The sequence below is a fragment of the Lissotriton helveticus genome, chromosome 3_1 (assembly GCF_964261635.1).
Source record: "Lissotriton helveticus chromosome 3_1, aLisHel1.1, whole genome shotgun sequence".
Classification (NCBI taxonomy): domain Eukaryota; kingdom Metazoa; phylum Chordata; class Amphibia; order Caudata; family Salamandridae; genus Lissotriton; species Lissotriton helveticus.
The window spans coordinates 376,159,396-376,173,058 of record NC_136061.1 but is presented as its reverse complement, the minus strand read 5'-3'; the positions used below and the strand labels follow the sequence as shown (position 1 = coordinate 376,173,058).

The 13,663-nt window shown below is 44.9% G+C and overlaps 1 protein-coding gene across 1 annotated transcript in view; it reads right to left on the bottom strand.

The window, feature by feature from the left end:
* Positions 1–13,663, bottom strand: part of BLTP2 (bridge-like lipid transfer protein family member 2) — a 748,021-nt gene that overhangs the window by 357,946 nt on the left and 376,412 nt on the right. Inside the window, exon 21 of the mRNA XM_078680109.1 lies at positions 3,899–4,089. Within this exon, the coding sequence (XP_078536235.1) occupies positions 3,899–4,089 (191 nt within the window). The remainder of the gene's footprint in view (positions 1–3,898; positions 4,090–13,663) is intronic.

The following is a 13,663-nucleotide window of genomic DNA, read 5'->3' as shown; positions in this document are numbered from 1 at the left end:
GATAAAGTAAAGTCTGGGTAGAATGAAACAGTGTTTCCTCGACAGATAATAAAGCCAAGTTTGTGCGTAATTCGCAGAACCACATCACAATCCTGATAGTTTAACAAGCTAGCAATGATGGGACGAGCATGTGCAACAACTGGTGGTTTGGGACCGAGGGAGCGGTGGGCGCGTTCTACAATGAAAACCGCTGTAAGGCCATCCCTAAACAGATCACGTCACATAGTTTCGACACATAGTCTTCCTTTCTGGAGATGGCAGTTGTTTCTGGAATCCCGGTAATCCAAAAGGTGGTTTGTCTGGATCTCTCTTCCAGGACTTTGTTTTTGACCTTAATCAGGTCAAGGACTTTGTCCATGAAAGTGTTCCTTCAAGTCAGCCTGAGGATCATCAGCATCTGAAACTATTTTCTAGCTGATCTATCTGTGTTTCATGCCAGTAAACATGTTGCTTGACATGGTCTAGGCGGCTAGTGAGTAGATCAAGCTTTGAATCAATGTATTTAAGGTTGGTTTTCACTTTCACGAGGAACGCACAAAGATCGATGTCTTGTGAGTCACCATCTTCGGCAGGGACCGTACTATTATCAGGATCTTGGCCTTGGTCTGCATGACGAGAGAGCCTGTTACTCTCAAATGAGAGTTTGGATTGCTTTGTATGGTGTTTGTCCATGGTGGGGTGCGGGTTAGGGGCAGGCAACCCGACAGGAAAGGAACTAGGGAAGAGTTGAAGGCAGAAAATCTTTTTAGATATGGGCTTCGGAGCAATTTTCCTGGTGAAGCGTTGGTTATCGCCCATATCGTTTGTTTGTTGGCTCTGTGTGTTCCTTGGCATTTTAGTGGAGGTTTTCTGAAGTGTCCACTAGACCCAGAATGGATTGGGCGTCCTCCATGCTGTAGACTGAGTGAGTGTCATTGTTCCACAGGAATGTGAGACTAGAGAGGTGGCCCCACTTGTATTGTATCCCTTTTTCTTGTACAGATGTAGTAGCTGGTTTCAAAAGGTGTTACATATAAAGTGTCATGTGGCATAAATCTTGGTATACTCACATTTGGTCCCTGAAAGGTGATTGGGCTAGTGATTCTTGCTGCAATGATGATATTTTTCTTCTGATAGAAGTAATGGACACACATTAAAATGTTGTGTGTGTTGTTCGAGGTGCCAGCCCTGTGTGTTCAGTTTCAGGTTCACTTCTTTTTCTGAGTGCTCTGGGAGTGTATATTTGAAAAGTCTTATCATGTACCCTTCCATGTCGCACTTCTGTGCATCACATAGAACATCCTCAATTCGAACGTTGAAGTGGTGCAATCTGTTCTCCAGATTTTCAAGATGTGATTGCAAGTCAATGTTCTGCTCCTTTAGATCTGTACTCTGGAGATAAACATTTTCTAATTCCTCCTCTTTGGCACCTCGAGAGTTCTCCTGCGTCACAGCCCTCTAACCCAGGTCTGCCATGTCTTGTTTGATTTTCTTGAGCTCAGTGGCTACACTGTCTCTCAGGGCTGCAAAATCCTTCCGAAGTTTGCGGAAAAGGTCCTCCATGAAGGCCTGGGTTATTGGCGCTGCTGCTGTCTCTTGATTAGAGGTTGTTGTTTATCAAGCCCTTCTAAGTCAGTCACTTTCTTTGAGGATTTCCGGTTTCTTTGTGGAGGCTTTGGCTAGCATCTCCTTGACGCATAGAATCCTTTTTCTTTTTGAGCATCGCTATAGCAATCCTGCCGGTCTGACTGATGCACCTTATAGTATAGCGGCTTCGTGTAGTGTGACCATGAGGTTGAACACAGGCCCTTGCAGTGGATGCATTAGTCCACTGAGCCACCAGACCCGGCATACATACATCTATCTATCTCTCGCTATCACTCTCTATCTATCACTCTCTATCTTTCTCTCTCTCTCTCATTTTCTCTCTATCTCTATCGATCGCTCTCTATCTCTCTCTCTCTATCTCTCACCCTCTCTCTTTCTCTCTCTCTCTCTCTCACTATCTGTATCTCTCTCTATATATATGTCTTTATCCATCTCTATCTATCCATCTCTCTCTGTCTCTATCGCTATCTTGTCCATCTCTCTATCTCTCTCTGTCTCTGACTCTGTCTCTGTCTCTGTCTGCCTGTCGGTCTGCCTGTCTGTCTGCCTGTCTCTGTCTGCCTGTCTCTTTCTCTCTATCTCTATCTCTATCTCTGTCTCTGTCTCTGTCTCCGTCTCTATCTCTGTCTCTATCTGTCTTAAAGGTCCTTTAACCCGTTGGCTGTGCCGCCGATTTTGCGGAAGTGCGGCACTTCCGCAAAACGGGCGGGGCCGCGTCGGCCATTGGCTGACGGCAGCACCAGCGAGGTAGTGCTGCCGTTGGCCAATGGCCGACGGCAGCATGGAAGGGGTTAAAAGTCAGCTGTGAAAGTGCTTACAGCTGACTTTTTAAGGCCCTTTTGGGAAGCTTTCCGACTGTGCCATGAGTCACAGAGGCCGGCAGTAAACACAGAACATAGCCAGGAGCATACGCAGTTAATACCTATTTAATAGGTATTCACTACGTATGCTCCTGCGGTCATCTTCTGCGTTTACTGCCGGCCTCACTGGAAACGTAGAAACGGCCAGCCATGGTCCGTGGGTCACCAATGAAGGCCTGCCGGGCCGCTAAAGGGACAACCTCCTTGGTACCCCCTTCTCACCACTGTGCTTCACGTGATGTCTGGGGAGTGCCAGTGTCTATGGTGCAACTCTGGAATCACTATTTTTACTACTCTTACCTCATGGGAGAGTTGCAGATGATCAACTGTGTCCAGGGGATCAGATCCATCTTCCTCTGTGATGTTTGTTGGGCTCAGGAACTGTGTTGGCTACATGATTCTCATCCCTCGAGGCAGCGTATGTTAGAGGCCCCATGGATGTGGGTCTTTCTTAGGCCGGATCTCCCTGGGCGTCTTCTAGCGCACTGCCCCTTTTCTAATCGTCTTCCTATGGTGGCCCCGGGGTGACAAAGCTCTTTACTTTTGTGTTATGCTGGCATGGACTGCAGCTTGTTTCCTGGACAGGGTGTGAAGTTCTGTTGTTAAGCGGTCACTCTATGTTGTTCCGGTGGCAGACAGCCATCTTGGGTTTGAAAGGGTGCGGCTCCAACCAGTGTAAGCCAGTGTGTGCATTCAGCAAAGAGCAATTGTGTTTGTGTGTGTGTGTGCCCCAGTATTCAAGTGTGTTTGGTGCATGGTAGAGCCCTGTGGGGGCCTTCTGGTGGAGCCGGGATTGCAGGCCAATGAGGTCAGGTAGTGGAGCTGCGAGGATATCTACTCAGTCACGTCCACCTGGGTAGTGGATAGTACTTTTTAGGTCTGGTCTTCACATTATAAACTGGCCACTCTTTCAACGCGGGTTTCAACTTCCCATATGTAGAATATATAAAAGAAACAGTTATCTAGCAGTCTAATTATTACAGAGCAGGGATGTTATTTAGAAATAGCCAGAGTCACTAGCTGCAACCCCATGCTTGCTTCTTGGCATTCAGGGACCTGCCCTTGCTACGGCTGGTCTCAGGGGCCATTAAGGTAGTGGTTGAATTATGAAGTTATGTTTCATTTGGTACACGATGCAACTCCAGCTGCCTCTTGCACTATGGTGAATCAATGTCCATCACACAGGCTCTTCTATATAAGCTGCAAATGTATTTGTAAGGGTCATTCACAGGGCTCCTAGTCCCCAAGAAGAGTTAATAAAAGCCCTTGCCTCAAAAATATTGCAACTTCTAACTGTTGAGTTACAACTGCATTTAATACAAACCACTGTTCTATTAGAGGAGACTGCAGACAGTATAAATATTGGTTTACAGAACCTGGTGGTGTTAGCATTTGCTCACATATCAGCAGCTCTAGAAAGAGTGTTGTATGTACAGTGTGAGTCTACTCACCTGCAGCTGTGGGAAGATTGCTGTATACGACAGCTGCTTGTAATGTTGTCCCAGTTTTTTCTTGCTAGGTTTCAGGTTGTTAAAGAGTTTTCCTCGACAAATTGGACGTGTCACGCTCGTCCAGGTGGCCCAGAAATTCTGCATCCAGCGGAGCGTGCTACTATACAGCAGAATGCGTGGCTGGGAAATATCTGAGAAGAAAATGGCATATTTTATCAGAGAGGTTTGTGCTCAGAGACAAATGAAAAGACTGCAAGAAAGACAGAGCCCGCCCAATAAACAGCATAATACAGCCAGCATCAATGTCCACACAAACAATGTATCTTTCTTTTAACAAGAAAGCCTTCCTTTTCAGATATGGACACAGCATAAATAGGTTATATAGAGCAAACCTGCTCATCTCAGGTGGGTTAACTTGTAATGTCAAAATAAAACCAACAACTCAATTTCTATCACTTAGAGCCTGATTACAATTTTGGTGGATGAGAATCTCCATCAAAAACGTGACGGATATCCCATCTGCTGTATTATGAGTTTCATAGGATATAATGGAATTGTAATTTGGCGGACGGTATATCCGTCACGTTTGTGACTGAGTAACCCTGTCCGCCAAGATCGTAATCAGTCCCTACATTTTTTTTTCACTATTCAAAAAAGGTCAATATGTAAATGAAAACTGTATTTTTCAAGATAACATTGCACCAAGACACACAGCACAACATTATAGAAGGCAGCCTTTGTTTTTCCTTTATTTTATGTAGGAGATTGACCATTAGTTCTCTATTATCAGCCATAATGGTCTTTTAAGCTTTTGTCAAAAATGACTAGCCAAGGGCAGTTCAATGCCGTATCCCAGCGTTTTAGGTCTTTGAAAGACCCCAGGCACCAGATAACTTCCGAACAACTGAATTTTAAACAAAGACATATATTTTTCATATGCTAGTATACCGTTCCGTCAGAATGAGCAGGGCTACTATGTGTTATCCTCTAATATCAAATGGGAAGAATGTTTGGGTATTGCATACAGGAGTAAAATTATTAGGTGTTTTTTATTGGTATTTTTCATCAGGGAGAGAGTCAAATTGAGTTCTGTAGAGAGTAATTGGAAGTGTGACAAACTACAACACACTCTTTGTACTGTTGGACCATTGTAAAACAGTGTGGCTTGAGGAGTCAATATGGCCATAGATGTTATTTGGGTTACTTTATATTTTCTCAGTTCGTGAGTCCATTCAAAATGTACCCATGGTTTTGCTTCAATTCAGAGGCTTAGGAGTGTACTAAAAGTGTATCCCAACCCACTGTCAAGGGAAAACGTTTGCCCCCTCTTAACAGGCTATGAGGTGACTGGTAGTAGTTTACAGGTAGTTTAGAAATACAGGCCTTCTTATTTTTACCCTGGGTTGGGGGGGCTACCTAATGGTTTGCAAAGACTAAAATTCACACAGCCTTACCATAACCAGAGTTGCCTATGTTGTACATGTGGTGCAGTGAGCTGTGATACATGTGCATGATATAGGGGACAGGAGAATGAGTGCACGGTGAATAGTATCCGTACAGAACATATGTGAATCTGCACACAAGGTTTGCTTTCATGGTGGTAGTCTTCATCCTCTGCAGGCTCAATATCCTGCTTATCTCGCCTCTGGATTCCCAAACCGGAACTGTTGGGTTAGGGATGAACTTTATGTCTTCCCTGCTAAACAAGCTTTCCCCCGCTGAACCAGAAACCCCTAATTTTCTATGTTGTGCAGGGAAGTTCGGCTGTGGCTGCATGGATCTAATCTACTATGCCCCATGACAAGTTAAAACTAGCTATGGCTCTACCTGCCAGACCAAAGCCAGGAAAACGGATATAAAATCCCAGAAAAGAACCTCACTCCTGATTGAAAGGGTGTTTCATGTTGAATGAAGATTGCTCTTTAGTTGGCTCTAATTCCCCACCAATACACACAAAGTTGGATAAGGATTATTAGTGGCCCCCCTCGGGCCAGTGCTTAATTCAACTGGACTCTAAAGAGTCTCGGTCTGGAAAGGAGATCTATCAGGGTCGGAGCCTTGATGCAAAAGGATCCAGGCGTTTATGATCTTCTTCCAAGACAAAGCAGAATGGTGCAGCATGAGCACGCACTGGCCAGAGAGGACAATCAAGCTCAGTGGATTAAAGCTCTGCAAGGACAACTCCAGAATGCCGTCCTGGAGTAAAGAGGAGATTGCAGCCAAGTTGGCTGTGTGATCCAGAGCACAAGGAACTACAGAGATGCTTTAAATGACCATGAGGTTGGCGTGTCTCTACTGGTAAATAACCCGTTGAGTACCTTACAGGGGCCAACATCTGCGGAGATTTAGCCCCAGAAGAGGACAGATCTATTAACTCATCAGCACAGGTCTTGAGATAGCGTTTTTTGTCACATTTAGCATCCAATGATTTTAGAAACAGCCTCTCTAACTCCAACTGTTCAGCAGTACCAGACACTTAAGGTCATAGCTGGTCAATGATCCTATATCCCAGTTCCAACTGATGGAATTGGAAGACCCAGTGGGTACCCCAGATTCTGCTATATTCCCTGAAGATGAAAATCTTAACTGTAAGTGGCCAATCTAAAACAGAAGCACTTGAATTCAGTACTGACGGTGGATCTTGCTGTAGGTTCCCATCCTACCAGCACATAACATTTGTTATCTAGAACTCATTCTAGCCACCCTCACCAGTTGTGATCTTAACTGATGATCCCGGTTCAGTGACTGCAACCAAAGCACCAGAAGCACCAGCCACAGGACTGCTCAGCTTCGCTACCCGTTTAAAGTCAAGTGGGTGAAAGGAGTAACTTGGTTATGCAACTGGAGTGCAACAATACCTGTGGACTTTGGACACCAGCAGTAAATGACAATACACACCATTGACTGCCCTAATGAACAAGTTACCTACCTTCTATAATGCCTTATCTGGTAGAGACTCTATCTAGACACACATTCCTTACCTTAGAATTATTCCCAGGCGTCATAATTTTGCAGTGAGCAGTACCCCCCCGTGTGTCAGTAGGTGGAGTTGTTCGGCTCCGAGTGGTGGTGTTGGCCGTGCCAGAAGTGATGTTTGTGGTGCCTATATAGGCGTCTCCCCAGTGTGCTGTCAATTTCTTTTTGCAACTTTCTTTGTCAGGAGGGCAGAGCAACAGAACAACAATGACCACTGGTGTGAAGAATTAGGGCCCTGAAAGGAAAACAGCCCTGCCCCTAGAAATCTGTTCACAGAGTGGGGAAGATGGGTGGGTCAGTAAGGAATCTGTGGCTAGATAGTCTCTACCAGATAAGGCGTTACTGAAGGTAAGTAACTTGGTCATCTGATAGAGACTTTTAGCTGCAGATTCCTTACCTTAGAATAGATACCCAAGTAAAACCTCCCTGGAGGTGGGCCTGCAAAACTGTTTCACACCAAAAATTCCTGCAGGACCGAACAAGCAAAGTGCCCTTTCCTGACGGACCTGACTGTCCAGGCAGTAGTGTTTTGTAAACATATGCAAAAGAGGCCACGTTGCTGCCTGGCAGATGTCCAGTACCCAAACTCAGCGTGCTAACCTAGTGGTCGCAGCCTTAGCTCTGGTTGAAAGAGCACGCAAACCCTCAGGGGGTTGCTTCTTGGCCAATGCGTAGCTGATCCTAAAGCAAAGCACAATCCAGTGAGACATGGTTAACTTCTGCACCGCCTTACTCTTCTTCGCTCATACATACCCAACGAAAAGCTGGTCGTCCTTCATACGGTCAAAGTAGAACGACAACGCTCTTTTTTTTTTCTTTTTTTTTAATTGATTATAACACAAGAGTAAAAATGTACATATCGGGTGTCATTTGGTGGTACACAGTACAGCGGTGAACGGGCAAATGAATTGAGGAAATACATTACAATTATAGGCATCTGAAAAATATCAATACCAGCTTAGAGCTGAGGCAAAACAATACGATACAGATAACCATAAGCAAACCTTATCAGGACCCGCCCACCAGGAATACAGGATATGCAGATTGGACATTCGACACCCGCATAAGAGGGACAAAAAGATCAGGAGAATATGCCACATCTCTTGTGAAGAAGGGGAAAGGGAAATAGAAGGGTCATAGAACAAAATAAAGGAAAAATAAAAAACCCACCCTCAACCCCCCACCCTGCAGATGGCTACGACCTAACCCCACTAGCAGCGTGCCTGTCGCCCCCTAAACTACACCCCAGGAAGGGAAAAGATAGAGGAGGAGATGTATTACAAGACGATACGGGCTCCCGGACTCCCCTCCCCACCCGCCAAAAGCAGACATCCCCTATCGTGGTATTAAGCAAGTTATAACAGACTAATTAGCAAACCAATAGGGGAGCCACCGACAGAGAAAAGACCATCCCGCCCAGCCCCCGGCACCACAGAAGCAGCAAATCCCTTTTCGATCATAGCAGTCAAACCAAACCCAGACAATAGGAATTCCATCTGGCCCTCACTCCCACAGGTACAACCCAGCAGAGCCAAAAGAAAGTCATTGTACCGGATTAAAGTCAAAATCAGCCCTGGCCCTTACGATCCATTGCACAGGCCCCATCCAGTAGAACCGATATAGTAGCAAAAGAGTCAAAGCGTTGTTGAAAAAGGAGATCAATATAGCCTGAAAGAGGCAAAAAGGTTAAGTCTCGAAGTCTATCAAATACACGAAAGTCAATCCAAAAAATATTAGTGGAGGTCTCCAGAAGAGAAGGAAGAAGTGAGTCCTGTGCGGGCGATGACTTTGCCGATCTTGCTAGGTGTTCAGGGGCTCCAGTAACGTACCGCTGTAATCGTGCAGGTACAATTGGCACCAGTTTCTGATCATATTCGGGGTTCTCCTCTCGAGGTAGATCAAGCTTCGCGGGGGTAACCGTATGTTGCAGGTCTGACACAAGGCTGGAGTCCGGTCTCAAACAAACAGTCTCGAGGCGTGCAGTCAAATTGTGGAGAGCAGCCTCCGTTTGCAGGCGAAGAGCCCTGATGGCGGCCATTACGGTCCCCAGGGTCGGTCCACACATCGTCCGATCCATCTCCGCGTGAACGATAACAAAGCAGATCTTCAACCACGGAGGCCGGCTACTCCGGGGAAACCAACAGGCGCGGAGTGGACGGAAGCGACTGGCGACTCACAGGCTTGGCAACTTTTACACCACTGCCGAGAGCGGGGGCCCCTCCCGCAGACCCCGAGGGCTGCCGCAGGGTCCCGGGACCTGGCCCCCCACCCACCGCGGCAACCACGTCTCGTCGCCGTTCGTCCAGTATTCGCAGGGACCAAAGACCACCACCAGGATAGAGAATATGTTCCACTCCGATGAGACCGGACTCTGCCGGGCACCCGCGGCCGATGTTGGTCAACTGAAACCCGGCTGGGTCAGTACTCGAGGCCCCGGCTTACACACTGGAGTAGGCCCAAAAATGAAAGACGGTGTAACTTCGTCAATAAAGGTGATAAAAACTCCGGGATTGCCCCCCTGGGCTCAGCAACGATTCAGACACACGGGAGTCTGGCGGGAGGTCAGAATGAAGTTCAGGATAAGTCCGCCAGCGACAGAGGTCGACAGAGCCGGGAGCTTATGCGGCCATCTTGGTTGCTTGCGTAGCTCCTCCTCCGACAACGCTCTTTTTGAGTCCAGATGGTGAAGTCGCTGCTTTTACTTGGAGCGATGTGGTGGAGTGTAAAAGGAGAAATGATAATGGACTGGCCTACATGAAAGGGAGTGACAACGTTCAGCAGAAAGAAAGCTCCTATGCGTGGAACTAGTTTGTCTGGGTAGATGTTCAAGTATAGAGGTTTGGATAACAAACCCTGAAGCTCACTGACCCTCCGGGTGACCACGCACGTCACTTACGGTATGGGTGACGCCACTGACCGGCATGCAGGGGTACTGCTCACGAAAAAAATTCCGGTTCTGTGGCTAGAAGTCTCTATTAGACACATGGGATTCACAGGGAACAATATGGTATCCTGATGTAATATATCTACTTTCCAAAGTATCCAATTAAGTCCAGAATCCAGGTTGGGTAGGATGTCTTTAACTTACTTACATATGCCTCATTCTTGGAACATGTTCTGTAATGGAGGATGGTAGTTTCAAGTTTAGGGCATCATGTCACCCCTCAAATATTTCATATGGTAAGACACATTTGCCAAAAAAAGGTCAAATATAAGAAACATAAAGACAACATAAACTGCTGTAATTGCTTTGTAAGAAAAACAAATAATAAAATTAGTTTTGAGAGGCTTTTTAACCTGTCCCAGGCTGGATCCTTGGACTTTCAGAAGGACCCAGACCATGAGTTACACAGTAGCAGTGTTTAGCAGACTTTTCTTTCCTGTTCCTTGTATTTTTCCAGAACAGCTATGAAAAAAATGAAAAGGCATCTAGACCATCCTGGAGGCAATCTGAACCCATGATATAGAGGTATGTACATACTCTACTGGTTGCATTGCATTGTTTTTATAGAGGCTTCTTGTCTCAGCTTGTCTGTTGACATAATTAGGAAATGTCTATGATCTGATCAAATCGGGCCTTGATAGAGACTTCAATCACTGGACCTTGCTCTTTGGAAACTGCCCATATCCCTTCGTAGTAGATCCGGATTTTGAGTTTTGAATCTCTATATATTTTTTTCTTTCCTTCTTTTTCCACTCTATACTTCGCAGGTTAATTGTTCTCCTTTTCTTGTTAAAAATATAATCCCTCTCATTCTTTGCTTATCCTCTATCCTTCCCGTCTACCTTCTCTGAAAATGTTGTAAATATGTGATCTTGAATGACAAAAGGTAAAGAATCAGTATTCCTTTTTGTTGCTTACAAAATAATTACATCTTTGGGTCAAGGACCCACGTGTTGGGCTAACTTCTAATATGAGTATGAAAACTGTAGGAATGAGTATAAACATCCAACATGAGTGTGTTAAACTGCAGGATTCACTAAAACAAGAATAACTGTAATTGTCTGTTGGCTTAGCCGTCTGTCTGTATCGTGTAGTAAGCAAATACATGTGAGTATTAGGATTAGACATTATGTCAAACTCATCCTAAATTTATTTGACTTTTAACTTTGTTTTTAAAAGACTTTGTACTCTTTTGTATGTTTGCACATGATGTTTTATAATTGTTGTAAGTGTTCTTATACATGTACGTTAAATGTCTGTATTTATATGTTTGTATTTAACAGCCCTGAAGAAGTCCTGTATTTGGACGAAACGCGTCGGCTGTACTTTGTGTTTTGCTACCCAATAAGAAAATGGAATAAAGAGATTTAACTGATGAACTTCTTTTTCATTGTCTACTGGATTTGGACTTTATAATTGCTTGCATTGAATTGTATACTGTGGTGTGGTGCACCAGTGCTTTTTTGGTTCTAATTGTTGAGTTCCCTGGGAACGGGCACTGTGACAGTGGGTGCTTTTCGGTGTGCACACAGACCCATGAGATAATATATATATATGGAGTATATATATGATTAGGTGCTGGCAGTGAGAAGGCTCCACTGTTTTTCTAAATAATTTTTTGCATCTAGACCATCAACCCTGCTGAACATTGCGGATTGAGACAGGCTATCTGGAAGAAGCCAGGCTACAAAGAGCCTAACAAGAACCAAAAATGAAGCTCAGAGTAGGAAGCGTGGAAAGGGAAAAGTTTGACAGTGGATGATGATGAGCATGGCAGCTCTAAGAGTGGAGGATTTCATCAATTACTACTTACCTCTTCAGGCACCACAATTGCTTTAAAACGCTCTGGGTTCACACCCTGGCATTACGGTGTAAAAGAATACTGTTAGGGATATCTACTTATATTGACTTGGAAGCACACTCTACTTTCAATCCTGGTCTCTCGTGAGACTTTATCTGGATTCCCTGCTTGGGATTGCTCAAAATCAGAATCCAGTAAGTTCATCCTTGGCATGAGGTGCTGTCTAAAAAAATGGCACCAGAGTGAAGCAGAGAGGGGGTGATGCACAAAGGTTTAGTGGTATTGTGTTTGGGAGAAGGGGAGGAAGAGGTCAAAGAAGTGAGGAAAGAAATCCCTCATTGACCTAATTCTCTAGAGATCAGAGATGCTATGATGCATGATGTAAAAGGTGGCTTTCAGTGAACAGAGGCACATCGGAGAGAGGCAGTGGCAAGAGGGGGTGGGAGATGAGATATGAGGAGCATTGATGCAAGTCATCCTGACGTGGAAAACGTTTGGACCTACTCACCTCAGTGTCCAGCAGGCAACAGCACGGCACAAAAGAGGATCAGAAGTACAGGGTATACCAAAGAAAATACTGCGGTGTAAATAAGGGAACAATTAAGAAGGTGCCCTGTACCTGAGGTAAAGTGACATGTCTAATTTAAAGTCCAGAAGCTGAAGAAATGAGAGTATTAAAGCCAGACTACCTGGGCTCTCGCCAGGGCCACATTGCAGTGAGTGAGGGGTCCTGAAGGAGTTTCAAGGAAGGGGCAGAGTGGAGCGACCTTTGCTCTAGAGACATAAAAGCCTTAGGGCCTGATTTAGATCTTGGCAGATGGGTTACTCCGTCACAACGGTGAAGGATTTTCTGTCCACCGAAATATAAATCCCATAAGATAATGGAATTTATATTTCTGCGGATAGGCTATCCGTCCCCGTTGTGACAAAGTAACCCAACTGCCAAGATCTAAATCAGACCCTTAGTGAGGAGGGTGATGAATGGAAGAGGGAAGTGAAGGCTCTCTAGGGAATTACCAACACAGGAGAAGTAGAGATCATCACAGTCAGTTCCCACAATAGGCTTACAGTACGGCAGATTACCCACCTTGCGTGTGAGTGAGAGGCAGCAAGAGGAGGACACCACAGCTGAGGTTGGCATATAGTCACTGGAGAAGAATGAGATGTGGCAAAGACAGCCTATAAAGGTGCTACCTTCTATATTCGCTCCAACAAGAGCAGGGGATAGGAGGAACGCTTCGGAAGCCCAGAAGAAAAGTTTAAAAAAACAGCCTGCTCTGCTTTTATAACTTTTCAAAGTGTGTTCTGCATCTGCAAGGGCAATCATTTTGGTGTGATGTTGGCTGAGGTGCTATCCCCTATTCTGTGAAGCTATAAACTACAGTTGAGAACACCATGTTTCGGAGTATAAACAATTGTGTTTATTTTATGTTAAGCTATTATAGATTGTGAAAAGTGTGTCAGGCTACCCAATGATATGGAGAACTGAAGTGAGCCTTCAATGACAAACAAAAAAAACAAAAGGAGGGGGATACCTCTTTGCATTTAAGAAAGTACGGTAAAGGCATACACACCCACCAAAAACATAATAGAACAGAACAAGGCAAGAAAAAATATTATACTGCTGGATATGTGCCTAAATCACTTATTGCTCAAAGTTTCATCCAAGGGTTAAAAACAGACCTAACAATAGAAAAGGGCCCGACTCAGGCTAAGGCTATGGCGTGCATGAAGTCCAGTTATTTGGGGAATGTAACACATGCAAATGTGGCGGCCATCTAAGAATCTAAAATGATGCACAACTTGTACAGGCAAGGGACTGCAACACTTACAGACATTGACACATTTGTTTTGGAATACATGTGGGCATTCAAAACTCATTGATGAAGGGACAATATCCAGACTAAAATGTGTAAGAAGAAAAGGGAGTCACTGAAGGGTATGTTTCAGCAGTCAACATCAAAACTAAGAGAATGCACAGCTGGACATCCTAGAGACATACTGTTGAAAATAAATTCCTTCACTCAACATGAACAGTTGATGA